Genomic DNA, 26,274 nt, shown 5'->3' with positions numbered 1-26,274 from the left:
AATAATTATCATATATCTTCTTTGAAAAAAAATTAACTCACTCATCACGTAAATATATTTTTTTTCTTTAAAAAACATAAATTGTCCATTTATTTGTCAGCCACACATTGTGGGTGTGCCAAATTGCTAATTTGTATAGAACTTTGGTTTCAGTGATGTTCAAAATCTGACAATAAATAAAATTGGAGAGAAAATCAGAGGTGAAAGAAGCCCCAAATCTCGAAGAAGCCTGTTAAACAAAAAGTAAGTAGTAATCAAAGTAGAGAAAGAAAGTCCAGCACTCTCAGGCAGGCATCCTACATGGCTAGATGTGTCTAATCCATAAATTTGGATTGGTTAAAAAAAAAAAAAGAAAGGAAATACCCAACCCAAACCCAAAAAGGATCACAGAAGTTTGGAATTACTTAAGAGACCAAAATGTAAAATCGAATCACCCATCCATCCATTCAATTCTATATTTATATTTTTATAGCCAAAAATAATTGCGTAAAAACTTATGTAAACTTTTTTTTTTTTAATAAACTAAGGACGAAAAAAGAAAAACCCAAAATTTAAAATCAAAATATTTTACTACTACTACATCTGGGAATTCACATTTCTTAAGTTTTCTTTACAAATTCTCCTTTGCTTTTTTCCATCGCAGCCCCTATATTTTCTTCGCTTCCATCTCTTCTGTCTCTTATTTTTCCCTATTTATTGGTAAGTTATTGCTATTTTTTTCTGGGTTTTTCCCCAATTTGCTGTGTTTTTTTTTTTTTTTTTTTTATGGGATAATATTTTTTTATCTAAACTTTAAATTTTTGAAAAATTAAAAATTGTCTGTACAATACAGAAATTCCATGGGTTTTTAAAGCCATAATTAAAAAAGAAATTTGCAGCTCTATCTTTGTGAGAAAAATTAAAGTATTGCAGCAATTTTCAAGTTGAAAATTGAGAGTGCTTTTCAATTTATACAACCATTTCATTTCCAAAAGTCTCCACTTCTCAAGTTCAACTTCAATTGCAGTGCAGTAGACAGTGAGTTCCTTTTCAACTATAACAATTATCAGTCTGCATCAGTATAACATTTTATATTTTCAGATTTTGTTGTTAGCCTATTTAAAGATTTGGTTATCTCCTTCATGATCTAACGAATTACTTAGATAAGAGCAAAGGAAAGGAATTGAAACAGCATATGTAATATAATTTTATTATTGTTGGTGGGCAGAGACAGAGTGAGGGGTGGGGTATATGGAATTTTAACACACCAATCAGAAAAAAGGACAACAATGTCGGGATCTGAGGCGGGAGTGATGACGAGTAGAGAGCCCTACAGCTTGGGCATGCAACGGAAGAGTCCGGTAGCGTCACGGCCAATGATACAGAACATTCGTTTGGCCTTTAGTGCCGACGGAACAGCTGTGTACAAGCCCATCAGTTCCTCCTCACCCACATATCAGCGGACCTCCTGTGGTGGTGGGGCAGAGGGGTTTGCAGGTGGGCCCACGGTGACTCAAGGGCAAGGGCATGCTGTGAACATGAGCACGGGGAACAAGCCTTTGAAGAGGAAGAGAGGGAGGCCCAGGAACTATGGACCGGATGGGACCATGCCGCTGGCTCTTATACCAGCTCCTTCCTCTGCCAGCGTAGCCCAATCTAATACTAATAGTGGAGGAGGAGGAGGAGGATTCCCTTCATCTCCTCCTCCGCCTTCAGGAGGATCAGCCTTTTCACCAACTTCAGCAAAGAAAGCTATGGGGAGACCTCCTGGTTCCGAGAAGAAGCATCAACTTGAAGCTCTGGGTACTCTTTCTCTTGATAGTTGATATTCAGATAAATATTTTTAGCCTTTAATTTAGTTAATGTCTTTTGCTTTGGATTGGAAATGTGAATGAATCTACAACCTTGTTTCCTAGCTTGGTCTTGAAAGTTGAAATGCCACTACACTTAGGATCTAGGAATTAGGATTTCATTTTCCTGCTCTTTTTTCCTCTCTTTATCCAGTTTTAGTTTTTTAGAGAACAAGTGTCAAATGTGATAAAAATAATCAAATAGTGGTTTTTGGTTTTTGTGTGGGTGTTGGTGTTGATTTTATAGGGGGTAGTATTAGTTTTGGGCTCCAAGTTCCAACAGAGAATGGAATGGTCTCTATGCTGAGTAACATAATTACTATGGTTCTTACTAGTATAGTAGTATTTACCAAGTAGTAGAAGTAGTAAACAAATAGGGGGAACCGTCGGAATATTAATGTGTCTATAACTTAGAAAAGGAAATACGGCTTTGCTTCAACTTGGCATCTATCTGTTCGATCTGACTTCAGATTCTTATCTTGACTAAATTATGTATATGCCCTTGCTTCATTTTTCTGTTGTCCCTTTCCAGTTTCTCTATCTTCCCTCTCTTATGTAGTTAATCAGCTATGATTGCAGAGTACTTAATACAAGATTTTGTTCTCTTCTTTTCCTTTTTCTCCTTAAATTACTTTTTCAAAAAATGAGGCATAAAAGTTAGCTTGTCATTCTATGGCTCTATCAACCTAAAAAAAATTGGAAGCCACAGCTGTCTTTGCATTTGTGTTACTAAGGTGACATATTTCTCTCAAGAGAGTTTTCTTTTTGCAGGATCACCAGGAGTTGGGTTTACACCCCACGTTATCACTGTTAAAGTGGGAGAGGTTTCTCTTTCTCCTTTTAACTTTTCATTTCCACTTTTCCTGATTTATGTAGAGAACTTTTTCTTATTGCTTTTATTCTTATTTTGCAAGTTTTAACTATTCAGCAGATTGTTTTTCATCCCATTCATTAATAATGACATGTTCATCTAGTTGCTTGATTCAAATATTTGTGTCATGAGTTGCTAAGACTTCTTTTATATACTTATTTCTTTGTATAGATTTTTACTTGTAATCCAATTATTGTCTTTGTTCAGAACCATATTGATTCTTTGTATGTTGGATTTGATAAAATAAAATATCAAATTAGGGAAATGGATCATTTCCCAGAATTCCTTTTCTAACAACGGGAGTTGATGACAACAACAAAAAAAAATAATAATAATGAAGTTCAAAAATTTGATAATGCTTGTGCTTTTGCAATGTCGGAATGTATATGCAAGTTAAAATAAAGTAGTGCAAAGTGGGAATGAACCACACGATCTTGTTGTTGATTTTTAGGAACCGGCGAAGATATATGTCTTTCCCATTAATTTGATAATCTACTAATGCATACAACCATAGTAAAGGGGAGATTGCTTTCCTTTTATTAATTTTTTTCTTTCTCATGAAGGATCATAATCCTTTGCTACGCTGCACTGGCAGCCTATGCACCATTCTAAATTTTACTGTGCTTCTTTATACAAACACGTATATTTAATGTATTTGTCCTTTCCTTGATATAGTACTTGTAGTTGGTTAGGCGATCTGAAGCTAACATTTTATGTCTCTGCCTGGTTATAGGATGTATCATAAAAAATAATGTCATTTTCTCAGCACTTTCCCAGAACTGTTTGCATCCTCTCAGCAAATGGAGCCATATCAAACGTCACTCTTTGCCAACCAGCAGCATCCGGTGGGACTGTAACTTATGAGGTTTGTGATATGCTAAAAAAGTAATGTCTTCTTATTGTTGTTGCCTTCTGTTTTAGGATTAAAATTTACACCTCTAAACTGCTTTAGGTATTGAGAGCTTTACTGCATAGCTCTGAAAGTTTCATACAGGCAAAACAGCTTTTTTATTTTCATTATTAATTTTTAGGCTGTTTGAGAAGGAGGTATATGTTGGCATCTGGAGTATTAAATTGATAGGTGGATGGCCATATCCTGTTTAAACCATAAACATTAAACTAAGAACACATTAATATATTGGCATCTCAAGTGTGCTGTTATTTAGATGATGTACTCCAATTGGGCAATGGCTAAATAAGTTTCAGAATGAAACAAAAAGTACCATTAAATTGTTTGATGCTTGTTAGAATAATTGATTTGTATTAAATGCAAATATAGCAGGAATAGAGCTTCTTATATCACATTAAAATTTAAAGGTCTTTGAATAATAAATCTCAATTTCAAGTATAATGCTTAAGCTGTATGCAGCCATGGGAAGCGATATGTGAAAGTGAATTTATTGTTAGCTTAGAGCAGAACTTGGAATGTCTTTGGGCAATGAATATTCTGCTTCCAGAAGCATTGTTATACTACCAAAGATGTGCCTGACATGAACTTTATAATGAAAACCAGTTATATCAAATATATTAGTATTAATTTTGGTCTACAATAGAATATAATTTTACATAAATTCCACAGCCTTGTAAAAAGAAAGCACTGGTTTACTATGAATATCTCATATTAATGGCATTATGTTTCTTTCCTATTAATGGTGCAGGGGCGATTTGAAATTCTGTCACTTTCTGGTTCATTTCTTCTGTCAGAAAATGGTGGTCAGCGGAGCCGAACTGGAGGGTTAAGTGTGTCATTTTCTGACCCAGATGGTTGTGTTTTAGGTGGTGGTGTAGCTGGCCTTCTAATGGCGGCATCCCCTGTTCAGGTTTATTTTCTTTTACCATTTTACATTTTTAATTACTGCATCATTCTTTCTTACAAATACTTTTCTTATTGCATATAGTTTCAATCTTTTCAGAATCTTGCAGTGTACAAGGAGGAATCAGAAGCACCACTATTGGGAAGTAAAAGTTTATCTGAATTTAACATTAGCGAAAAATGATCGCAGAATTTCTACCACTTTAAGAAAATGATAAATATTTTTTGATTGACGTTATTATTAATACTCCATTAAATATTAATATTATGAAAAGAACTGTAAAATTTAAATATAAAAGGATGAAGGTTCAAGCTTTTTCCTTTAATATGCATATCTGTCAAATATGAACATTTATTTGAGAGGAATGGAGTGTGTAAATTTTACATGGTTATGTGCGCTTTTATGTTGGGTAAGAATTTAGAGAAAAAGGCCATGCAGACTGAGATGGTGAGTTAGTTTGACTTCGCTTTTGTGTTTGTTATAGTTGCTTCTTTTGTTGCCCGTTACAGTTAGTGTGGGATTCATCTGTTTCTCTGTTCTATCAAGGTGATGTTGGTGCTAGTTGAGTTGAGCTGGGTTTAGCTTTTTATGTGGCACATATACTACTTGCTTAACTAACACATTATTATGTCATTCTCCTTGTTCCATTAATTAAGAAAATGCTAAAAACACTCTATATCAATTCATCTTCATTTTTTTTTATTCTTTTATATTTAAGGGTAATGTGGTGGATACAATCTAAATAAAGAAAAGCCGGAGGCCAGGTACAGTAGGCAAACAAATTGCATAGCTTTTGTTGTAAATTGCAAAGCTTCTCAAAACGGGGAGCTTTAGCTGTGTCAACTATCATCATTGAACATTTGAGGCTTCCTTTGTAAAAAGAAAGAGAAAGGAAAGCTTGATTAAACACAACCTTGGTATATATGTGATGTAATGTAATCCCCACAAAGGGAAAGAGATGAGGAAAGGGAAAAAATTTTATGGGGAGGAGAAACTATCAAAACAACAAGAGCAGAGGCCTGCTAGAAGATGTTGAAGTTGTTGAATCTCAAGTTTCCATAATTACTTGCAGTGGAGACAGCATAAGCATTAAGAAGCTCGTTGTGAGCGGACCAAAAGTCTGCTTTTAAACCACCTCTCCTGATGGCTTTCAGTATTTTGTTCCGGTGTGCATATCCTGTCACCACTACCTTCTCGCCCTGCCCATCCACTTCTACTTTCTCTATTCCTGTCCATCATTACAAACATTGCTTCAACTTTATTATTTATTCAGAATCAAACGCACTTTTGAAAAAAATATATATATATATATCTATATCTATATATATATATATGTATGTATGTATGTATATATATATATTTATTTATTTATTTACATCCTCCCTCTCCCTAACAGAGTAACCCATAGAAGTTACCTTTCAGCTTTGAGAGGCATTTCCTGAGTCTTTTCTCATGTAAGCCAACCATCTCCACCTTCAATTCAACGCTCTGCACATCCATATCACACGCATGGCGTTAGCTTGTTGGAAAACGAATATAAAAATGGACACCTACAATATCCTACACTTTGAGAATATATAAGAGAGCTTCCTATATATAGGAAAGGATCCTTCTTTTTTTTCAGATTGACATATTTAACCACCCGTTTTAAATGATCAAGAAAGAACCATTTTCAGCTTCTTTTCTCATGATTTCAAGTTACCAAAATCAGAATTATTAAGCAAAAGTGGGAACAAAAGATAGTTGTGCTCATAAATCCTGAAAAATCCTTCTTCGATCACTTTATTGAGGTATAGGCTCACCATGATATTAGGAGGGGAGAGAGAGAGAGAGAGAGAGAGAGAGAGAGAGGTGGTCCGTATTGCTACCTAAAAGTGGTAGGAGAATTACCAACGCCACTAGAAAGATGCAACGACTAAAATATAGAACACAATAACGGAAAGCAAAAGAAATAATCATATATTCTACCTCCATGAGTAACTCTGCTTTCTCGAAGATGCAGCAAAACAAAGATTTATGACAAACAATTGGAATGACGAGTTGAGAATGAATGAAACAAATGGAGAATGTCAGGTTGGTTATATATATATATATATACAGAGCAGAGGGAAGGGGAGGGGAGGGGACAAGTAAAAAGATTGAATAAACATTAAAGTGAGGGCTTCTGGGTCTTGGGTCTGCATACTAAAACCAGGCGCAAGGATCTGCTTTGGTTTACTTTTTGGAAAGAGAAGCAAATAGCCAGCATTGAAAACCAGATAACAAGAAAACGGTTACATCAAGAGCGGCTTTTGTGTGATGACCTGTAAGCTCAAGCTTCAAGACTCCAACTCCAAAGAGTACACTCCCGTCTGCCCAAAGCAATGTGAGTCTCAAGCAATTTAAATGATTGGGTTTGACGGATCTAACTTTGCTTTTTCTTGGGAGATCGATGATACTGCCAGTTAGGATTGTCTTTTGAGGAACCTAGCTAGCTGACATGGTCCACTTATGCCACAATTTGGTAATGATCTTGATCAAATTCTTAGTGGGTGTGGGTCCAAAGCAGATCAGAATTAATCTTGCATCTTAGACATCCCGTAAGTCCGCACATATATTTCATTTGAGATTAAAAAAAAAAATGTATTCGTTTCTTCTCATGTTCATCTATCTCCCCAATGTATCATTCATTCTCGTTTCAGTTGCTGGGCGGAAAAAGTAAAAGAGCGAAAAAGAAAAGGGAAGAGAAACTCGCTGGACTCAAAAAAAAAAAAAAATACTATGCTCCTGCAAGTTTGGTATTTCCCGGGAAGCGTAACTTTCGCTTAGTATACTTGTATCTGCTAATTAATTAATAGTAGTAAGATTTCTAATGAATCAGCCATAAGTCAGCATTTCAGATGGAGGAAGGGGAAGGCTTCCAAATGAGGATGCTACCCAGCCAGGCGCCCCGGCGTCAGAGTGTACCAAGCGCGCAGGTTACAAACTTACAAAACTACAAGTAATGGTTTATGCCATGGTGAGGGTTAATTACAGGACCAATTGTGCTCTCCACATGAAAGTTGGTTCTTTTCTTTTCTATCCATTTGACTAGCGTGAGCGTTGAAAGAAGAAGAACATAGTATTGCTGAAGTAGGTTGTTTTCAGCATATATATATAACTTAATTGCTTTATATACCTGAGTACGTAGCTCGAAGTTGTGGGTTCCGCCTGCCTGCAGGGATAACAAAAGCAATGAGATGGATGGAGCCCCTAAAGATTCAAACCAAGATGCTTTGGAATCTGGAAGAATTAAATATTTCTTGAATTTTCATCACATGAGTTGCATTTATCGAGAATCATCACACCTTTCAGATTTGGTCATAGCTTGCCCCACTTTTTTGAATCGTTTTAGGCCGGCCCTCTGGTCACAACTCACAATATTTTTCCTTTTCTTCTGCTTTGTTATTGGTCTCTCTCATCATCTCATGTTGAAGTTATAATATCTGGTGCCTATCATTCAGAAGAAAAACGTTGTTACGGTAAAAAGGGAAGCAGGCAGTTTAAAGCTAAAGCAGGGATGGATTGAGAATTTGAGATATATAATTGATGGTAAAACAGCTTCAGGGGAAATTCTAGTAGCCACAAACATTTCATGTTCATCACCACCATGCATGCAACACCATTTTTTATTATATATATTTATCAAGAGAAAAACAAAACAACAATTAACAAATTAATACAATGACAGAGCATGCATTTTATCAATCATACATATTTAGTAACCAAAAGTTTAAGTTTGTACTAAGATAGTATTATTTTTCTTTTAAGCATTAATTCAAAATCATTGATCTGATTCTAACTTGGATGTTCAATTTGAAGTAACAAGATCACTAGCATCTATTTGGTTATTGCTGATGCATAAACTCAAGAATAAAAGTTTTCTTATATTTAAGCTTAGAAACAAAAAATAAAAATAAAAAAAATCCCTTTCAACGCTTCTTTGTTGATTTTATTTGCAAATAGAAATGAAAAAACATTTAAAATGTCAGTGGGAAGGGAATTTTATAATATCAGGCTCCATTTTTTTTTCTTTTTTAATTTTTGGGTCAAAGTGGGGCACCTCAAACAACAAGCTTGCAAGCAGTTGAATATTCAAGACGTCCGACGGGTGATGGGCCAAAAACTGGCCCAAGAAGTAGGAGGAGAAGGTAAGAGGCGGGACATAACAAGTTCTGAATGACTACCATTTTCATTTCTTAAGTGTGGTGGTCGGAGAGCCTCCTGCATTTCTTTCTGTGTCTGCCCTGCCCTCCCCTTTGGCTGTTTTACTATGTTGTCAAAGCGGAAACTGCTTCCAGCACATCAATCTTCTGCTTCCACATTTGGATGAGGTAATGTTACTTCTACCTCCTATATCAGTTTAGGTTTGGGGTTTTATCTGCATGCCCACCGCCCATCACTACCATGCTTCTTCAATGCTTGATCTTCAGTTTAAACAATTGAACTTGCCCAAATGGTTATACTATCATGTAAAGAAAGCTCTTGTTTGGGCTTTTGTATTACTCTGAATTGCAATGTTCTGTTTCCCGAGGAGGACTGGTGATTGATGAGTATTATTACACTTTATTTTACCTTACAATAACTATAAATTTTCTAATACCTTTGCTTACCCTCCTTTTGTATTGGGAAAGAAATCCCGATAGCTTGTATGAGTTTTCGTCTTTCTTCAACTAAATAGGCTGATGTTATACATTTATTATATAACAATTAAAAATAGGCTGATATTATAACCAAATTCACTTGTGTAGGTGCTTTCTAACAGGGCTTTGGTTTCTACAGAAGTTAAGCTTGGTACTATAAATTTCCACAGGTCAGGAAATATAATCACCCCAAGGCATTTACTAGAATGCCATCCAGTGATCAGCTTTTTTCGCTTAACTTCATCATGAGCACTTACTTGGCCCCTGATGTCTACTCTGATAACCCAAGGCATTCAGCTTCACAAAGATTGGCTGAAGGTTTGCCACCATATACATCAAAAAATCTGGGCGCTTCATTTATTAGCATTTCTTAATTGGAGAGTTTGTACTACTATGTCCTGAGGTATGCTCATCCCGACCTGTTTCTCCAACCAAACATGCTGTATTCATATCTAGAAGGGAGCTTGCCTTTGCCAAGCTCAAAGTTATTAGAGGACCATCGGCAGTTCACCAGTTTTTTCCCATTAAATATTCATGAGCATAAAAGATACTCTGTAAAAAATGAGATCATCAAAGCAATTGTTCTTATTGATGATCCAGTTACATCGCACATGAAGGAAGATGTTGAAAGGTTCAAACATTTATCTGGTCTGGCTGATTTGAAGATTGACAAAATCAAATCTTTATCATATGAACATGGATACCAGAAAAGTAAAGAAGATGATGAGCAGAACAGCATGAAAAACAGCGAGGAGATAATTTCTGGCTCTATTGCCTATGGAAATGGTAATGCATCAGCTAAGTTTCAAGAAAACAATAGGAGAAAGCACCAGTTGGACCCTCTGCCGACATCAGCATTCCCCCCCTGTCATGTCTATGTTAAATCATCACTGCGAAGAAGCATCCAAGAGAACCTGCAAAGGGAATGGACCTGCTGTGATGCCCCTCATCACCGTTCCAAATGTCAACCAATGCTTTTCAGAGTCATCCATAATTTTAAATGGGACTGCTAAAAGGGGAATAGCTGGGCCACCTATTGGTGTTTTGGACATTGGTGTCAGCAAAGTTGCATACTTCTTCCGAGTTGATCAGCCTGGAGTTTAGGAAGGATTGTTGTATGTTTCTCTTCTTTCCAGTCCTTTTATTATTTTTATTATTATTATTATTATTATTTTGGTATGTTCATAGTATGAATATCCCTTATTTATAAGACTAAAACATTATGGCACCTCCTTTTATTTAAGGTGCTGTCAATTTATGTTGAAGAACAGGAACAAGGTAAGAGAATCCACATTTTCTTAATAAGAATTATCTTGTTGATGCAATGCTGTCAAGTTGCCCAATGTATGGTAAGAAGCCATTTTTTTTTTACCATTATTTTGGGACCTTGATCATCAGATTTATCAATTCATTGTCCAACATGTTGGACATCTATATAGTGGTCATAGGGAGCTTCGACCTTCTGATTTTCAAGTCCATCAGATACCCAGCAAGTTAACAATGGGCCAGCATATTCTGATTAGTAATACTTAAAAGAATAATTAATGTGCTATATGTGCACTAAAAAGTATTCTTTTAAGAAACCAGAACTGGAATGTTGTGCTCTTGTAGCTTATAGTTCATATAATTGTCTAAGTCATTAGGATTTTTATTGCTGGTCAAAGATGAAGCAATCTGTGCTCTGATGTTGATACCGCCACCTATTTGAGAGCAAGTCTTCTTTGGTACGACTCTTTTTTTATCTAATATCCTATCCTCTCTCTTGCCAACCGAGAATAGGAGAATATGAAAATAAAACAGTGAGGCTGGCATTTGTTTGCCGAGTCCATTTAAGCATTTTGAGGACTGGGATTTGACCCAAATATGTGTACAAAACTTTCATGAGTAATTTTTCATGATCCATAGTTTCCACCTACAAGTTTTTAGCAAATCCTATTTCTGGGAAGAGCAATGAGAATTTTCTCCTCTTAGGTTGTATATCAATGAAGGCTTGTCATATTGTCCTGATAATTCCAGCAACTCTCTTTGTCCTCTATTTTTTGGAATGAACATGCAGTAGCATTGCTTGTCTTCCGAGATACAGCACGTTCTTTTAGTTCATTGACAAATTCATTATGTTTGCTTTTTCATAGGTAAGTTCAGTTGTGAGATTGAATCCAATGGAAAGGTTCATCTCCAAGGATCAACCTCTGGTGGCGGGACTATTAGGAAACGCTCGCGTGTTTTCCATGGGACATTCCAGCAATTGTGCTCAGCTGGACCGTTTACACTTTCATTCAGTCTTCCAGGACCCGTTGATCCAAGATTGTTCTCACCAAACTTCAGATCTGATGGCGTTTTTGAAGCTGTTGTCATTAAACACAAGTCTTAGTATGGTGATTAAAAGTTGAATATGTAGGTAGTTGAAGAAACGGTGATGGTGGAAATCGGCATGTAAGTGTATTTTGGTAACATGATATCTCAAATTAAAGGGAAAAAAAGTCATTGTGCAGTTTTTCTCTTAATAATCTTATCATAAAAGGAAATATTGCCTGTTTAATGACACCATTAGAGAGGCGTGTAATGAGTGGTAATAAGGTGGAGGGAAGGAAAGAAACACTGGATTTTTGCTTATTGTTGAATGAGGGGAGAAAGAAGGAAGGATTGTGAAAACTTAAAAGCTTGTCTGTGTTAACATAACAGACCCTGTTCTTTTCGGCATTTTTAAGGCAATAATGTACTGAGGGTCGTTTAAGATGGAACTGAAGAACAATGGTTAGGAAAAGATAATGGAAATGTTAAAATTAAGAAACCTAGGTGTGCATTAAATGTAGTGCTATTAGCTAGGTCAAACTGAGGAATGTTATGAGTTGTTTATTATTTAATAATCTTTTATTGTTTAGTTTGATTCAAATTTTTTATTTTTATAAAAAAAATTTAATTAAATTTTTTTGTACTTTATTTTTTTTCTTAGGCTTTGCTTTTTTTAATTTTTTATATATTTAATAAATGATATTTTAGATTTTTTTTTTTAGTAACTCACTTGATATAAAAAATATGTCATAAGTCAAACATTTTGATTTTTTCTCTTTTGCTTTTTAATTTTTTTTCTATTTATAGATTTTCTCTTTTATTTAATAAATATTTTAAAATATTTTTAATATTAGATCCATTTGATATGATTATTAAAAATATCTTTTTAGTTATTTTTTAATTTGATAAGAAATCGATATATCATAGATGACAACATAACATTCCAATTTTTTTTTTTTTTTAAAAAACATATTTATGACGCTTTGCTTTCATTTATTTTAAAATGTATATGAAAATATATTTTTTATTATTTATTAAAAATAAATATCATATTAATTAATATATTTATAATTTAAATAATAATATATAAAAAAATATTTAAAATTTATATAAATATTTTATTATAATTTAATTCATGATGTTAACGCTTAAAACTAATAAAGCAAACAAACAAAAAAGGTGATATACACTACTACAATGCCAATAGTAATCGCCAAACTGCAAATAGATTTGAGGACAGCCGACGCCGAGCAGCGCTACCTCTCCCTATCACCCTCCGCTGTTCGCTTCTAAAAGGTACCCTTTGTGGTCGTAAACCTCCATCTGCTAGCATTTTATTTCATTTTCTTCTTTTGGGTTGTTCTTTTTCATTCTAAAATCTCTTTCAGCATTTAATCGATGTAGTTATACTATCTCCATCTGCTTGCCTTTCTCCTTTCAGCTTGAGTTTTCTTTTCGTTTCTGATGTTATGAAATTTACTTTCCAAACCTTTACCTTGTTTGATTTCCAATCAATTTATGATTAAGTTAAACCCCCCAATTCTTGTGTTCCCTTTGTTTGCCGCTAACCATTGATCCAGTTGTGTTGCCCCTTCTTGCACTCAAATAGCTTTGCCTCTTTCATCTTTTCAAAGATGCATCAAACTGATCTCTTCACTCTGCCTCTCTTATTATGCTAATGCTCATTCCTTGACTATTTTCTCAAACGCCCTTCCTTCTAACACAACAACCTAAGCCATTCACACGATCTGTCTTTCAACATCAAACCTTTTCATACTCCGTTTTACTTTGGAATCCCTTTTCTTTTCTCATATACTTGTATAGACTTTTCGGCATGGTTCACTCGTAAAGCTTGCCATATTATTGAACTGGAGAATTTTGCAAACCTTTCTTGCGAATATGGATTTTTTTTTTAACGGAAAGGCTTTCAAATGGATCAGATGACCGCTGGACATAAGTCGAAACTCATAAATGTTTTGACCTTTGCATTTTCATATTATGCTGCGAGTAATTATGTTGACCTTTTTCCTCTTTTGTACGTATTGATATACCATAATATATCAGTCCGCAATTTGTGAATCTCACCGCAATAATTCATTAGACTCTGAATGAGATGGATGACAGCAGAGGAAATCCTCCACTTTCTAAATTCTCATTTGAGCTATATGTGAGATAATTTTCTCTTTTTCCTTTCAATACGTATATGTGTGTGCACACACGCGCCTCAGCATGCTTATCTTATGAAATATGGGTTACTTTGATCAGAGTTGATGATGGTAGGATAGCTTCCTGGTTCTGCTAGGCCTTTCTTTTGTGTTCTACACTGTGCAGTTTCTTGATCTAACTTGATTTTAAGCAGTATATAGCTGTTATAAATGCACTATGATGTTTTTGGAGACAAATTTCTTTTCAAAGGTTAAGACTCCCATCATTAACTAGCCCTTTATCTCTCATTCTTTTACTAAAGAAATTATTTGCACTTTTGCAGAACCTGGGCTTGATTAAGATCGCAGCTCTTAAACAATTAATTTATGTCATTTCTTGCCATTCTCCATTACCTGTAGCTATTAGTTAAATAAAGTTGTTTTGCTAATTTGGAGCTCCTCATTGTTTTTCAAAATATAGTGTTCAATTGGAATAAACTTTTATCTATCCTACTATTTATTTGTGAGGATAGACCAAAGAAAATAAATAAATTAAAGAAACTTTTTGCATTTCAAATCATCAATTTCAAGCTGGAATTTTAACTAAAATCATAATATTTTTTCATGACCAAAGTGACTTTTACTACCACTGGATAGTTCAATAAGAAACAACACTTTATGCCATATCTTAGATATCCTAAAACACCTCTTATTTAGATTGTTCTCTTTAACAGTCATATGTTCGTGGATGTGGCAACTGGTATCTTGATGCATGAGAAGTGCACACGTGCACGCACAAGCACACACCTAGAAGTCAGTTACTTCATTGGCTGTATTATCTGCTTGACTGCATGTGTGTTTGTATTGTGAAATCAGTAGACGGATCTTCTGGCCAATGTGTATAAAGGAAGTTGATGTCATGGGTGTTGAAGATTATGCAGGCCATTCAAAATTGAAGCCATCTGTTGTGTTAAATGGATCTGCAAAAGAATGTAATAACGGACCAACTATCGGTCTTATTGACATTGGTGTCAGCCAAAGTGCCTTTCTTTTCCGAGTTGCATTGCCTGGTATCAGGAACGATCAAAGTAAGTTTTCTATCTTTAAATATGTATATTAATGGCATGTAAAATGCTGTGCACCAGTATAGTTGTTCGGTTCTCTTCCTATTACTACTAATGACATATTATTCTAGTTACTCTAAATAAATGCAACCAGAATTGCTGTGTGGTATGAACCCTTGATATCCTGTTGAACAAAAAATATAATGAAGATGAGTAGATCACTAAGTATGTAATGATTGTTCCAGCAGGTAAGGTAAAATGTGAGATCCAACGTGATGGAAAGGTTCTTATACAGGGCATGGTAACAGAAGGCACTGGACTGGTGCAAGGATTATCGAGCATATGCCAAATGAGAGTTGAGAAATTATGCTCTCCTGGGCCATTCACCATATCCTTTAATCTGCCCGGACCAGTTGATCCACGACTTTTTTCTCCTAGGTTCCGTCCTGATGGCATTCTGGAAGTGGTGGTCATGAGATACAGGAGGCCAAGTGATTCAACCGATGCCTGGGTTCCACCTTCTTGAGATCATTGCAAAAATGAAAAGAAAATGTTCTTGTTAAAATGATTACCTTGTTTTTTTTTTTGGTTCGGATTGCATTGAAACATGCTGCTGTTTTAAAATGCGAACAAGTGGAGCGAATTTTCGAATGGACAGATCCATTATCTAATTCCTCTAGTTGAACAAGGTAGAAAGATTGTAGGGGGTGGTGCTTATTAAATCGTGTGATATTCCCCATTTAAACCATCAAATACCTTGATACTATAAATAATCTTGTTATGGTATGGTATGGTATGGTATGGTATGATAGGGAAGTATATATATACAGAAGGTAAGGGGATTTTTATTAAACGTACCAAGCATATGTGTATTACTACTTATCTATTATTTGTAGTCTTAAAAGTTATATTTGATACTACAAATTTCATACATTATCAGTCAATTAAATATTACTTCATTAAATGAATAAATTTAAACATTTGAGAGGCCACTTTGTTGATTCCTCAAAGGCCTTGAGGCTTTCCAGTGTTCCTCTTCATCCTCATGTAGCCTTTCTAACCCCATTTGGATCCCCATGAGTTCTTGATGGTTATGTAATCCAAGAACTCATGGCTACATGAGGATGAAGAGGAAGACTGGAAAGCCTCAAGGGATCAACAAAATATATGGGACATGGCCTAACTGTCTGAAATCAGAACAGGCTGCTAATTCGTTGCAGACCTAGATCTTTCCTAGGCCCAAATTGATGACGGGCTTCGTACGTAATAGCAGCAAAGTAATAACCTTTCTCATCTCGCATTGGTAGTCTTCTTACTTGTGAAGTCCACCATTGGAGACAATGTAGGCAAATGCATAGTCCATAAAACCTCATTGTTGTACGTGGTAGCACAATCAATCGGCTCTTGATCAGAAAGTGAAGTCAAATTTCCGGTAACAATCTGGTTTATACCCTCCACTGCAGCCACAGTTGAAAATACCCAGCAACTACCTGCATATAATTATACATAATTAATTACCATCAGTTTTGCGCATGTTTTTTGTGATTAAAGAGAGTGCGCATCTGTATGATATGCTAAACGCATGAACCTTGGTTCTTGACGCGATTAACAGCTCCTTTCTTTCTCCAATCCACAACATCTCTGTAATTAGTAAACTCTTCATCGGTCTCTCTCCTTCTGCTTCTAGGCACATCTTCTTGAACTCTTCAAGGCTCAAATCCGCCAAGTCATTCAGTCAAAGCCAGTAGTTAAGGACCTTCTTATTAGTCTCATCAGTGTGCATTAGGTTATCCTTGAAAATGTCAAAACGACAAAACGTCCTCTCGTAAACCTTTCCATGCTTTGACATCCACGGGTCAAATAGATCAATAAGCTTGTCCATGGATGTCAAATCATCTGGCAAACAGCCCACGATTGAAAAATCGTGAGCTAAAGCTGAATATATATGCAAAGAGACCCAAAGAAAAGGATACAAGGGAGACCTTGGAGAATGCTATTTTCAGCTAAAATCTGGTAAAACAGATTAATAGAGAGGATTAATTGAAGACGAACGAGTATACATGGATAGTTATTTATATAGGTTATGATTCATGTGCATTGCTTCCAAGTAGGGTCGTTAGCAATGTTCCTGCATTCTGAGTAACTAATTAAGCTGGCTTTGAATCCAAGTCTATGATCTCTTCATTCCTTGATATATTATTTATATATAGTTCAATTTAATGATAGGTGATTAACTATTTTTATTCGATATGGTATATTCTTAAACTTACACTAAAACAGTATTTCATTTGTATCTTGTTGTTATGAGCTTGGACATCATGTGCTGCTGGCTATCTTAATACACATATACTGCACTCAAATGTACATTTGCACCATGTCATGACAACTCTACTGGTCAATCTTTGATGCCCTCAGAACTCCAACTCGATTGAACCTCAAGTGAGGTCGAATGACTCATTAGTATTATTTTAATTTCTAGCAAATTTATAATGAATGGAGTGGTTAGTTTTTTAAGACTTGTCCCTTATATTTTTTTCCTTTTACCATTCATTATTGGTGGGGGTGAGAATTGAAGGGAAAATTTTAGTGAATAACTTCAGTACCAAATGGCAATTAGAAAATGAGAATGTGGTAAAAGTGTTGAAAGCCTGGCTAGCAAGGTAGGTGGCGTGTAATCAAATTTATCCCACGCAAATAGCAGCGACTTACCAACCCATCACATATATTAATTTCATTGTCTTATTAATTTGTGATATATGAAATAATATATATAAATACACACTTTCCAAAAAAAATTTTTTACAAAACCACTCCAAATTGAATTATTTAACGAGAAAGTTAATTTCATGAATTAATGTGGTTTCATGGCAACCATATATATATATATATATATATATAAAACAAAACGCTAATAACTACTTTTGACGCGCATTATTATTAGGAATTGAAGACCACCTACCTTGTCTTATCTTAGATGAATAGCTATTGGATTTTTTTTTAATTTGGTTTTAGGGTTAAAATGCATATACGTGTATATGACATATAAGAGCTCTAAGTCCAAGTCTAGGTCTCTAACTGAGACTATTATTTAGAGAGAGGAAAAAAAAAAGACTTTTGCAAATTAATTAAAGACTAGGCTTGTAGTGCCATGTGCAGCCTGCAGTGGGTGAGTGATATTAATTTTCTCATTTTTATTTTTAGATAAAATATATGTATTAAGTGATATTTCGTGCGATGCTATATAGATGTAATGCGTTGATTTCACTGATGTGTATTAGTATTATTTAATAAGTATTTTAAACTTAAATTACATTAAATAGTAAGTATATTTATTAACAATTAATTAAATTTATGAATATCATAAATGATTAAATTTGTGAATAATTAAATTGACTCTATTTAAATTTGATTCACAATTGTTTAATAATAAATATGAATTTATATATTTAAAATTTAAATAACATTGAAAGATGAAATACATTTATTCATAATTAATTAAGTTTATAAATATTTTAAATTCATAAACATCTAAATTTATAAATAACCAAAATACATCTAATCATAACTAAAAAAAAATAATATTTAACATGATAAACGAATTATACGTACATCACAGTGTCTACATGGTACAATATTAAAAATTCAGGAAAAAAAAAAAAAAAAAAAACGTTTCAAGTGTTAAACTAGTACCTAATTATTTATAATTAAAACATATTACTAGTAACTCAATATGTTCACATCTAATAATAATAATAATAATAATTATTATTATTATTATTATTAAAAGAGGTTTTTATATATCTTCCAAAAAGGAAAGCGGAGGTGATGGCGTTGGTCAATTGCGGAGAAAGGAGGGGTGGGAATTGGGAATAGGTTCTTAATTGGATTGTATTTTATCATGGCCTGGCAGCTGCCCTTCAGAAATAGGCATCTCTGAGAATTATAAAACCACAAGCGAGCAGAGAGGAGCCCTTCCATTCGCTAAACGTCCCACGTGTAATCTGCAAGAGACTGCTTTTTGGGAGTCTTTACGCAAATCTGCCTTTGTTTTACCAATTTACTTAATTTTCTTAGTTTCATTACACACGTGCGCATCAACATTTGTTAATAATTTAAATTTATCATTAATATTTTAATTAATATCATTTTATTTTTAATTTTAGAACAAATTTGTCATCATATTTTTAATTTTAAAATAAATTTAGTCAAGTTAAAAAATATATTATATAAAAATTTCGTTAAAAATTATTTATAAATAAGAATGAGAAGAAAAGAAGTCAAAACCAATTAAAACGTATGATGTAATATTATATTTAGTAAATAATACCATTATGAAAGAAGAAAATTTATGATTTATGTAATATTATATTTAGTAAAAAAAGAAAAAAAATAAATTATAGCTTCATGGTTATTTTTTCTTTACCATAAATATCGTTTTCAAAATTACATTTTGAATTGTAAAACAACTTCTAATGAAAACTTTTACCCAATATTCTTTAATTATTAAAAATTTGAAATATGATGGTTAGTTTGCCCAAAAATTAAAGTATGATAATAAAATTTTATTAATTAATGATAAATTTGAACAACTCAAATAAATATGTGTGATAAATTTATATTTTATCATTAAATTATAAAAATATTTCCGCATCACTAATATTTTTCTAAAATTATTTTTGTATTTTTAAAATTATTATTTAGTTAATATCCCTCTTTTGAGTTTTATAAGTTGAAGTTTGTATCAGATCAAAAAACGCAATAAGTGATGTGCAAATTGATCCTCCTTTTGTGTGTGTGTATATATATTAACTACTTTTGATTATAGGTGCAGTGGAGAAAGCATGGACGGAACTCAAGGAAGAGACCGTGATGGGGTGGGGTAGACTCTTAGACTTTTAGAGATTTTTTTTTTTTTTTTTTGGTGACTAACAGACTTGTAGAGTTTTAATTATCGTTGTTAATTAAATAGCTTTTATTGCTGCTTGGACTTGTTTATATTTCAGTGTTTTTTTTTTTTTTTTGTTTTTTTTTCGTAAATCCACATGATTAAAAAAGAGAGGAAAATCAGTGGATACGCATGCATCACGAACATCCTGCCTAAGGAATCACAATAAACAAAAATAACAAAGAGAGAGAGAGAGAGAGAGAGAGAAAGAATCATATATAGGTCCCCCACTATTCAATAATTCATCTGTTGCAAATTCCAAATATTGGATGAAAAAAAAAAAAGGTACGGAAATGGAAAAAAAAAAGCGGGTGTTTTTAGCTTCTCTCTCTTGCATTGGCAGAAAGAGTAAGCTCCATGATTGACATATAGAAAAATTGGATGATATATTATTATATAGAGTGAGAGAATAAAAAAATAAAAAAAAAAAAGATAAAAATGAAAGTAAAACTACAAAAGAGCCGCTCTTGAATTGAATAAATAATAATGAGGTTGCCTTTTTCTCCTGGACATGTCCTTCTCTATCCGCTGCTCGTCCTTCACTTATTAATTGTCATCTTATCTTTTTATAGGCTTTATATACTAAGACTATCCAATCCAAAGAAACAACCCCAAAAAATGAGGGCGAAACTACAATTGTATCCTACATTGTCATCATCTATCTTAATTATTTCTTTCTTCACTATATATTCCCTTCAAGAAAAATGTTGGCACAGATCACAGATTGCTATAAACCAAGGCAAGACTGAGAAAGAAGAAATTAGCAAACGCATTTGCTTACTTTTTGAAGGCCGTACGTTGCAAATAATTTTTTGCCTGATTGCTCTTTAAGTAGCTAAACTGAGTCACCCAAGTTCCAACCCCACCTGTACTGTGCAGGCACAGGCAGGGTGCAGCGGCGCCGAGCTAACATCAAATAAATAAATAAACTCTAATTTTGTATGGATGGACTCTTTAACTCTTATATTGGTGGGTCAAGCTAACTTCACTGGGCCACTCCTTTTGATTGTGGGCCCCGTGAGTAGAAATGGGGCCGTGCTCTTTTTTTTTGTTTTTTTGTGTTCCTTGTTTTCCTGTTCTTCCCCCCACGAGGGGAAGGAAGCGCATACACAGACGTTATGCAAAAAGGTGCTCAATAATCAGAGCTAGAGAGAGGCCCTAACAGTTGTAGGAACAGGAAAAAGAAAACATATTGAAAAAATAGCCGTAACAGCTACGGACTAAGGGTAGCGGCAGGTGAAGGTGATGGATAGGCTTATATAACCTATATTTATTTATATATAATATGAAAAATCTGTGTGTGACAGAGAGAGAGAGTAATCAGAAAATAAAATGCTATTCTATTACTACCTACTACCATAGACGTGCAGGGAATCCTGGCTGTTGTTATCTTTTACTTGGGTGACTCACTAAGATCTAGACGCTTGGTTGCTACAGGATAGAGAGAGGAGCGGCAGCCTACGACAACCTTTTAATTACCTGGTCATCTACACGTGCAACGCCGACATTTCAAGGGCTGCCCCCAATTAATGCTCCTTACCCCTAAATCATGAGTTCATTACTCCTTTGCCGATGACATATATGGCTCCCAGAACCTCCATCTCATCTACGTAACTGTATAGTAAGGTTTATAATATATAATGTTTATCCACTTCATCTGACTTAATAGCTGCTAACCAATAAATGTTATCTGGGGAGGATCTCGTTTTTTTATAACTTTTTATGAATCTTCCGAAATATATATATTTATTTATTTGAGTTTATTTAATCTTAACAAAATAAAAAATAGAGCTTGGGTTATTTGTATAAATTAATTCATCAAACCACTAGTCGTAGTAGTATTTTTATTTTGATCTGCACGATGACTGTCTTCCGCCTGTTGTTGCAAAGATGAGATAAGAAACAAATTTCTTTACTTTAACCTGCCGTTACTTTAACACAGCCAAGCGTAAAAGCAAAAGACTTCGCTTAACGGAACACAACATATGCCATTACCAAGGATATGACAGACTCGGAAAGAGAGCTTTAAAACTTGAAAGTGGATCTGCAAGCTTTCCCACTTAACAGTGGAGAAGGACAGTCTGCATCAATTGGCAATGGCAAAGGTGTGGAAACATAAAATTTTTATTACATATATCCAAAAAAGAGGTTAAAAGAAGAGAAAAGAAAAAAACTACCCCGGTGTCGTAGATTTGGTAATCTTGTTGTACAACTAAACTAATATTATATTATTATTTGTATAAAAAAAAGAATTAATTCATGATGATCTCACTGTTATGTGAGCTAAGCTACCCTCGTCTTATCCATCTCTGAGAACCTGACTCATCTCTCCTTTTCTCTCTCTCAATATGCTCACAAACGCACGCATAAATCTCTGCCCTCTGCAACCAACTTTGCATCTACTATCCTCTCTATTACCACTACATCTGAATCTCTCTTGTTTTTCCGAAAAACGACTTTAAATTTCTTTCCCTGTTTTGGAAGCCTTTCAGATGCGCTTTTGTATATAGGCCCCTTGCTGCCTTTTAAAGAACCCAAACCAAACCTCCTCAAATGGCTTCTCTTCTTTGGTTTTAGAGTTTTTAGTGCTTCTCTTCATATATTGCATTTTACTAACCCTTGCTACCCATTCATTCACAATTTAATCACAAGTACCTTTTTTTTGGGCCACAACAATCACTAGTACCCTTTTGTTACAAATCCTACCCTCCCTTTCTTATTTCTCATTGCGAGACAAACACTACAGCTGTGTGAGAAGATGTTAGCAGTGGAAGAACTTTTAAGCGAACTTACTGGGGAAGAAGCAAACGAGCAGGGTTTGCCGCCGGGGTTTAGATTTCATCCCACTGATGAAGAACTGATAACTTTTTATTTGGCTTCAAAGGTATTTAATGGAAGCTTCTGCGGAGTGGAGATTGCTGAGGTTGATCTTAACAGATGTGAACCTTGGCAGCTTCCGGGTATATATATGCTTGCTTCTCGCCAAAGTCATAATTAACAGTATAATTATATGAAAATATCTGTGAGAATATTCTCTATCTGCTTTATATCATGGCATTCTCTAGCATGTTGCTGGCTCGACATGCTTGTAGATTCCTCAGATGTGTTCCTTTTTCTTTTTTTCCCACCCTCTCAGCTGTGAAGATACTCTTTTTGTTTTTCCTTTCTTTATCAAGATAAATACATAAAATTAATGCCGCTTTCTTTCTGAGTGGAGTCGAGTTAAGACAACAATGTAGACTAGTTAAGCTGTAGTTTACAAATTAGAGTGACCTATGATCTTCATTTATATGCCTTAATGTTCCTGCAGCTGTATCCTGGTTCTGGGTCTTAAAAGAGTTTCTGAAAAAGTACAGTCAATTATGGGTTATGGCAGAGCCTGAGTCTTGAATTTTAAAATAGACCAAGAGCTCTGTGGTAAAGCTCGATTTGAATTGTGTTTAGTAAGTATATTTGCAGGAATGATTCTGCATACTCATTTTAGACGGAAGAGCCCTACCTAGCTTACAACACTTAATTTCAACAAAATGTTGGAGACACGTAGCTTATCTCTCCACTTATTGCATTGTTTTTATCTAAAAAAATATATTTTTCCTTGGAAAGTTTGAAGACCTCGTCATTGTCAAGCACTTGAGTATGGTACACACATTCCCTTTGAGCCATTCCACACCATGTATTTTTGGTTAGAAAAATTCCTGTAAAAGCTCTAACAGCATAAATTTCTGGCAAGATATCATTCATCTAATAAATGTTTATCTGAGAGACAGTGGGACTTGGAGAGGATTATTGAATAATTGTATCTTTAATTTTCTTGCTGGGAAATAGTAGTAGCAGTAGTAGCAGCAGTAATAGTAATTAACAAATGAGATTTTGATTGATCAGATGTGGCCAAAATGGGGGAAAGGGAGTGGTACTTCTTCAGCCTGAGGGACAGGAAATACCCAACTGGACTGAGAACAAATAGGGCCACCGGAGCTGGGTACTGGAAAGCCACAGGCAAAGATAGGGAAGTGTACAGTGCCTCAAGTGGAGCCCTTCTTGGCATGAAAAAAACCCTTGTATTCTACAAGGGCAGAGCCCCCCGTGGCGAGAAGACCAAGTGGGTCATGCATGAGTACCGTTTGGACGGTGACTTCTACTACCGCCACACGTGCAAGGTAATGGGCCCCACACCCTCCACACGTGCTCCGTGGGAATCAAGCTAGCTCTATACCCTGCAACACACCCCAACCCCTCCCTCCTCTTTTGTCGCTTTCTGGGTTGACTTATTACACTGCACATTTTAACTGCTGGCAGTTTATAACACCAAACTCTGCAGTGGTGTGGTGTGCATGCCGACTTGACCATTTTCACCTTATTATTAACCACCGGGGTAGTTTTTGATGTGATTGGCTTGATTTCACCCACTGCCATGGCTGCCAGCAGCAGCTGGCTTTTTTTTTTTTTTTTTTAAATTATTCCAGCAAATCCTCTGCACCTTCTTACTTTGGTCATTGTTATCTTAATAATAATAATAACTATGCACCAGTCTAGTCAGTACAATGTATCCTTGTCATCCTTAGTACTAGTAATTACTGTACTGATTGTACACAAAATTTAAGGAAGGCTAAGCAACACTGAAATGTCTACATGACTCTCAACTATAGGATCTAAAGTTGTAAACCCTATTTCTTTTTCTTTCATAGAACTTTACATCAGTCAATTCTTTTTCGCTTTGTCAATACTTATACGTCTTCTACAACGGTTATTTTGCAGGAAGAATGGGTGATTTGCAGAATATTTCACAAAACAGGTGAGAAGAAAAATGCCCTTGCTCAAGGATCACGCTATATCTTGGAAGTTTCATCTCCAACAACTTCCTTGCCTCCGCTGCTTGAAACACCAACAGGTCCAACACCCTTTTTATTAGAATCTCAATCTCAAACTCCAATGCAGGCCCAGAACCCTTTTCTTATTCACCGCCAAGAAAATGACCTGAAAAGCCTACTAAACCCAGTTGTCTGTCAATCCCTACTCTTTCCGGCTAATGGGTTCCAACCCTCCCTTTCAACCACTCCCACGGCCACCATAATCACTTCCACTATTACTAGCACAACGAACAAGAACGCTAGTGTCACAAACACAAACAACGACCCATCAGCATCGGTGCTCTTCAAGTCCCTCCTCTCGCAACAAGATTGCATTTTGAAGGAACAAGCCGCTATTCCCAAACAGTGCAAGGCAGATTCTAACTTTTCCCATTTCCAACTGCCTGGTGCCACCTTGAACTGGATGGACAGGATTCATCCAAGCCCATGCCAAAATCCCTTGTTTTTTGAGATGGATTATAGTGTGTTGGGGTTCTCTGAAGGTGTTACTGCTGGGGACACTTCCGTCCATGACATGTCCACTTCAATTGCTTTCAATAGGGCCAGCGTTCAGATGACGTTGGATCCTCCCATCAGAACCTCTGGAGATTCTTGGCCGCTAGATTGTTAAAAGATCTTGTATTGGTAGGACCCTATTTCGATGATGACTATATATTTTCCGTATACGTAGTATTTATTTATATATAGAATCTTTAACTGTATGTGCTCTTGGGGTAAAATGTAAAATGAGTGGCTTACTTCTACCCAAACTCCAAAGGCAATCCATTCATGTATCTTTCTAGGATTGGAGAAAATCCTTCAGCAAATTAAAGACATAGCAACCGATTGTGTTACCATTTGTATTTGTATCTGTATTTGATATATTACGGAACTTCCTACTCCTTTTAAGTATTTCTTCTCTTTAAAATTTTCAGCAAAAGCCATGAAACATTGGGATGGAGTGTGAGGTGAGAGAGCATGGAAATGGAAAAGAAGGCCAAAAAGGGCCAGTGAGCAGCGAAAGTTTTAGTTTGATGTGACGCCACGGATGATTTTATTACAGGCGTTTACAATATTTGACGTCACCAATAAGTATGATTGATTTGATGATGGGGTAGGGTGCCCTTTCCCTTCCTTAATTAATTTCCTTCGGGCCTTGCATGCGTGACCAGACTTGTACCTAAGTTAGAAGGGGCTTCGCGTAGGGAGACAAGGGGTTTAGACAGGGATATCCCGATCCAGGAAAGCATTTATTATGTATCATTAATAAAGTCATTATTGGATTACAATGTCATCATCAATTAGTTCGGCAATAATCATGCCACACATAGATTCTCTCTACTCCTTGACTTGTCTCTGTCCATGTACATTAGTTTTTTACTCTTTTCCTCTGCTGCAAGGAAAGAAAATAAAGCGGATTGAGATTTGCTGAAACCTAACGGCTATTCAACGTAATACTTTTTGAACAATAGACGTTTGAAAATTTCCCTTTTTTGGTTTGATTTACTAAGCAAGCATACATTTTAATAAACTACTAATTTCACCATCATTGAGATGGAGACCAATGTCGTTCAATAAGAGTCATGACAATGAATGGCCATGAAGTTGAGCATACTGAATATCTCCAAACTCATCATTGCACCATCTTCGCCAAAGAGTAGTGACAAAACAGGTACGGCGTCGAGACATCGAAATCAGGGTCTGGATTCTTGCCTATGTCGATCGACTTTACCCAAAGAACTCACTTTTCTATGTATAGACCTTTATGGAAAACAGAGTCTGATCCAGCCCCAGGCATTGCCACTTT

General features: G+C 35.2%; 6 protein-coding genes across 11 annotated transcripts; 4 read left to right on the top strand and 2 right to left on the bottom strand.

Annotated features, from left to right (window-relative positions):
• Nucleotides 1–21: 21 nt before the first annotated feature.
• On the top strand, nt 22–4,839 carry LOC111312938 (AT-hook motif nuclear-localized protein 10-like). The gene is made up of 6 exons (XM_089741629.1): nt 22–1,017; nt 1,208–1,782; nt 2,601–2,653; nt 3,467–3,565; nt 4,359–4,520; nt 4,614–4,839. The coding sequence occupies exons 2-6, from the start codon at nt 1,269–1,271 to the stop codon at nt 4,695–4,697; spliced, it is 912 nt and encodes a 303-aa protein (XP_089597755.1). The 5' UTR covers nt 22–1,017; nt 1,208–1,268; the 3' UTR covers nt 4,698–4,839.
• Nucleotides 4,840–5,034: 195 nt separating this feature from the next.
• LOC111312939 (heavy metal-associated isoprenylated plant protein 44-like) lies at nt 5,035–8,028 on the bottom strand. 2 transcript variants are annotated; one of them, XM_022913715.2, is made up of 3 exons: nt 6,483–8,028; nt 5,930–6,002; nt 5,035–5,742 (listed from the first exon to the last, which is right to left on the bottom strand). In XM_022913715.2, exons 1-3 carry the CDS (start codon nt 6,486–6,488, stop codon nt 5,537–5,539), a joined length of 285 nt encoding a protein of 94 aa, XP_022769450.1. In that variant the 5' UTR covers nt 6,489–8,028; the 3' UTR covers nt 5,035–5,536. The 2 variants fall into 2 exon arrangements, with proteins under 2 accessions (XP_022769450.1, XP_022769449.1); XM_022913714.2 differs by lacking the exon at nt 6,483–8,028 and having other exon boundaries at nt 5,930–6,014.
• A 558-nt stretch (nt 8,029–8,586) lies between these two features.
• On the top strand, nt 8,587–12,201 carry LOC111310875 (HSP20-like chaperones superfamily protein). Its single transcript, XM_089741687.1, is given in 4 exon segments — nt 8,587–8,866; nt 9,284–10,031; nt 10,033–10,273; nt 11,253–12,201. Coding segments are annotated over 3 exon segments (1,185 nt in total). The 5' UTR covers nt 8,587–8,866; nt 9,284–9,381; the 3' UTR covers nt 11,547–12,201.
• A 403-nt stretch (nt 12,202–12,604) lies between these two features.
• On the top strand, nt 12,605–15,461 carry LOC149520635 (HSP20-like chaperones superfamily protein). Of its 5 annotated transcripts, none has more exons than XM_089741673.1 (3): nt 12,605–12,763; nt 14,491–14,699; nt 14,924–15,461. In XM_089741673.1, the coding sequence occupies exons 2-3, from the start codon at nt 14,507–14,509 to the stop codon at nt 15,199–15,201; spliced, it is 471 nt and encodes a 156-aa protein (XP_089597799.1). In that variant the 5' UTR covers nt 12,605–12,763; nt 14,491–14,506; the 3' UTR covers nt 15,202–15,461. The 5 variants fall into 5 exon arrangements, with proteins under 5 accessions (XP_089597799.1, XP_089597788.1, XP_089597803.1 ...); XM_089741662.1 differs by having other exon boundaries at nt 12,617–12,763; nt 14,921–15,461; XM_089741677.1 differs by having other exon boundaries at nt 12,617–12,763; nt 14,488–14,699.
• Nucleotides 15,462–15,965: 504 nt separating this feature from the next.
• LOC111310874 (cysteine protease XCP2-like) lies at nt 15,966–17,133 on the bottom strand. The gene is made up of 4 exons (XM_089749416.1): nt 17,085–17,133; nt 16,432–16,610; nt 16,264–16,294; nt 15,966–16,165 (listed from the first exon to the last, which is right to left on the bottom strand). Exons 1-4 carry the CDS (start codon nt 17,131–17,133, stop codon nt 15,966–15,968), a joined length of 459 nt encoding a protein of 152 aa, XP_089605542.1.
• Nucleotides 17,134–19,751: 2,618 nt separating this feature from the next.
• CUC3 (NAC (No Apical Meristem) domain transcriptional regulator superfamily protein) lies at nt 19,752–25,709 on the top strand. The gene is made up of 3 exons (XM_022913710.2): nt 19,752–22,580; nt 23,503–23,777; nt 24,376–25,709. Exons 1-3 carry the CDS (start codon nt 22,379–22,381, stop codon nt 25,096–25,098), a joined length of 1,200 nt encoding a protein of 399 aa, XP_022769445.1. The 5' UTR covers nt 19,752–22,378; the 3' UTR covers nt 25,099–25,709.
• The last annotated feature ends 565 nt before the right edge of the window (nt 25,710–26,274 follow it).

The sequence above is a fragment of the Durio zibethinus genome, chromosome 1, assembly GCF_047325235.1.
Source record: "Durio zibethinus cultivar Kanyao isolate XHJ-2024 chromosome 1, ASM4732523v1, whole genome shotgun sequence".
NCBI classification, from domain to species: Eukaryota; Viridiplantae; Streptophyta; class Magnoliopsida; order Malvales; family Malvaceae; genus Durio; species Durio zibethinus.
Note: the sequence above shows the minus strand (reverse complement) of the source record. Positions and strands in the feature narration are given on the sequence as shown.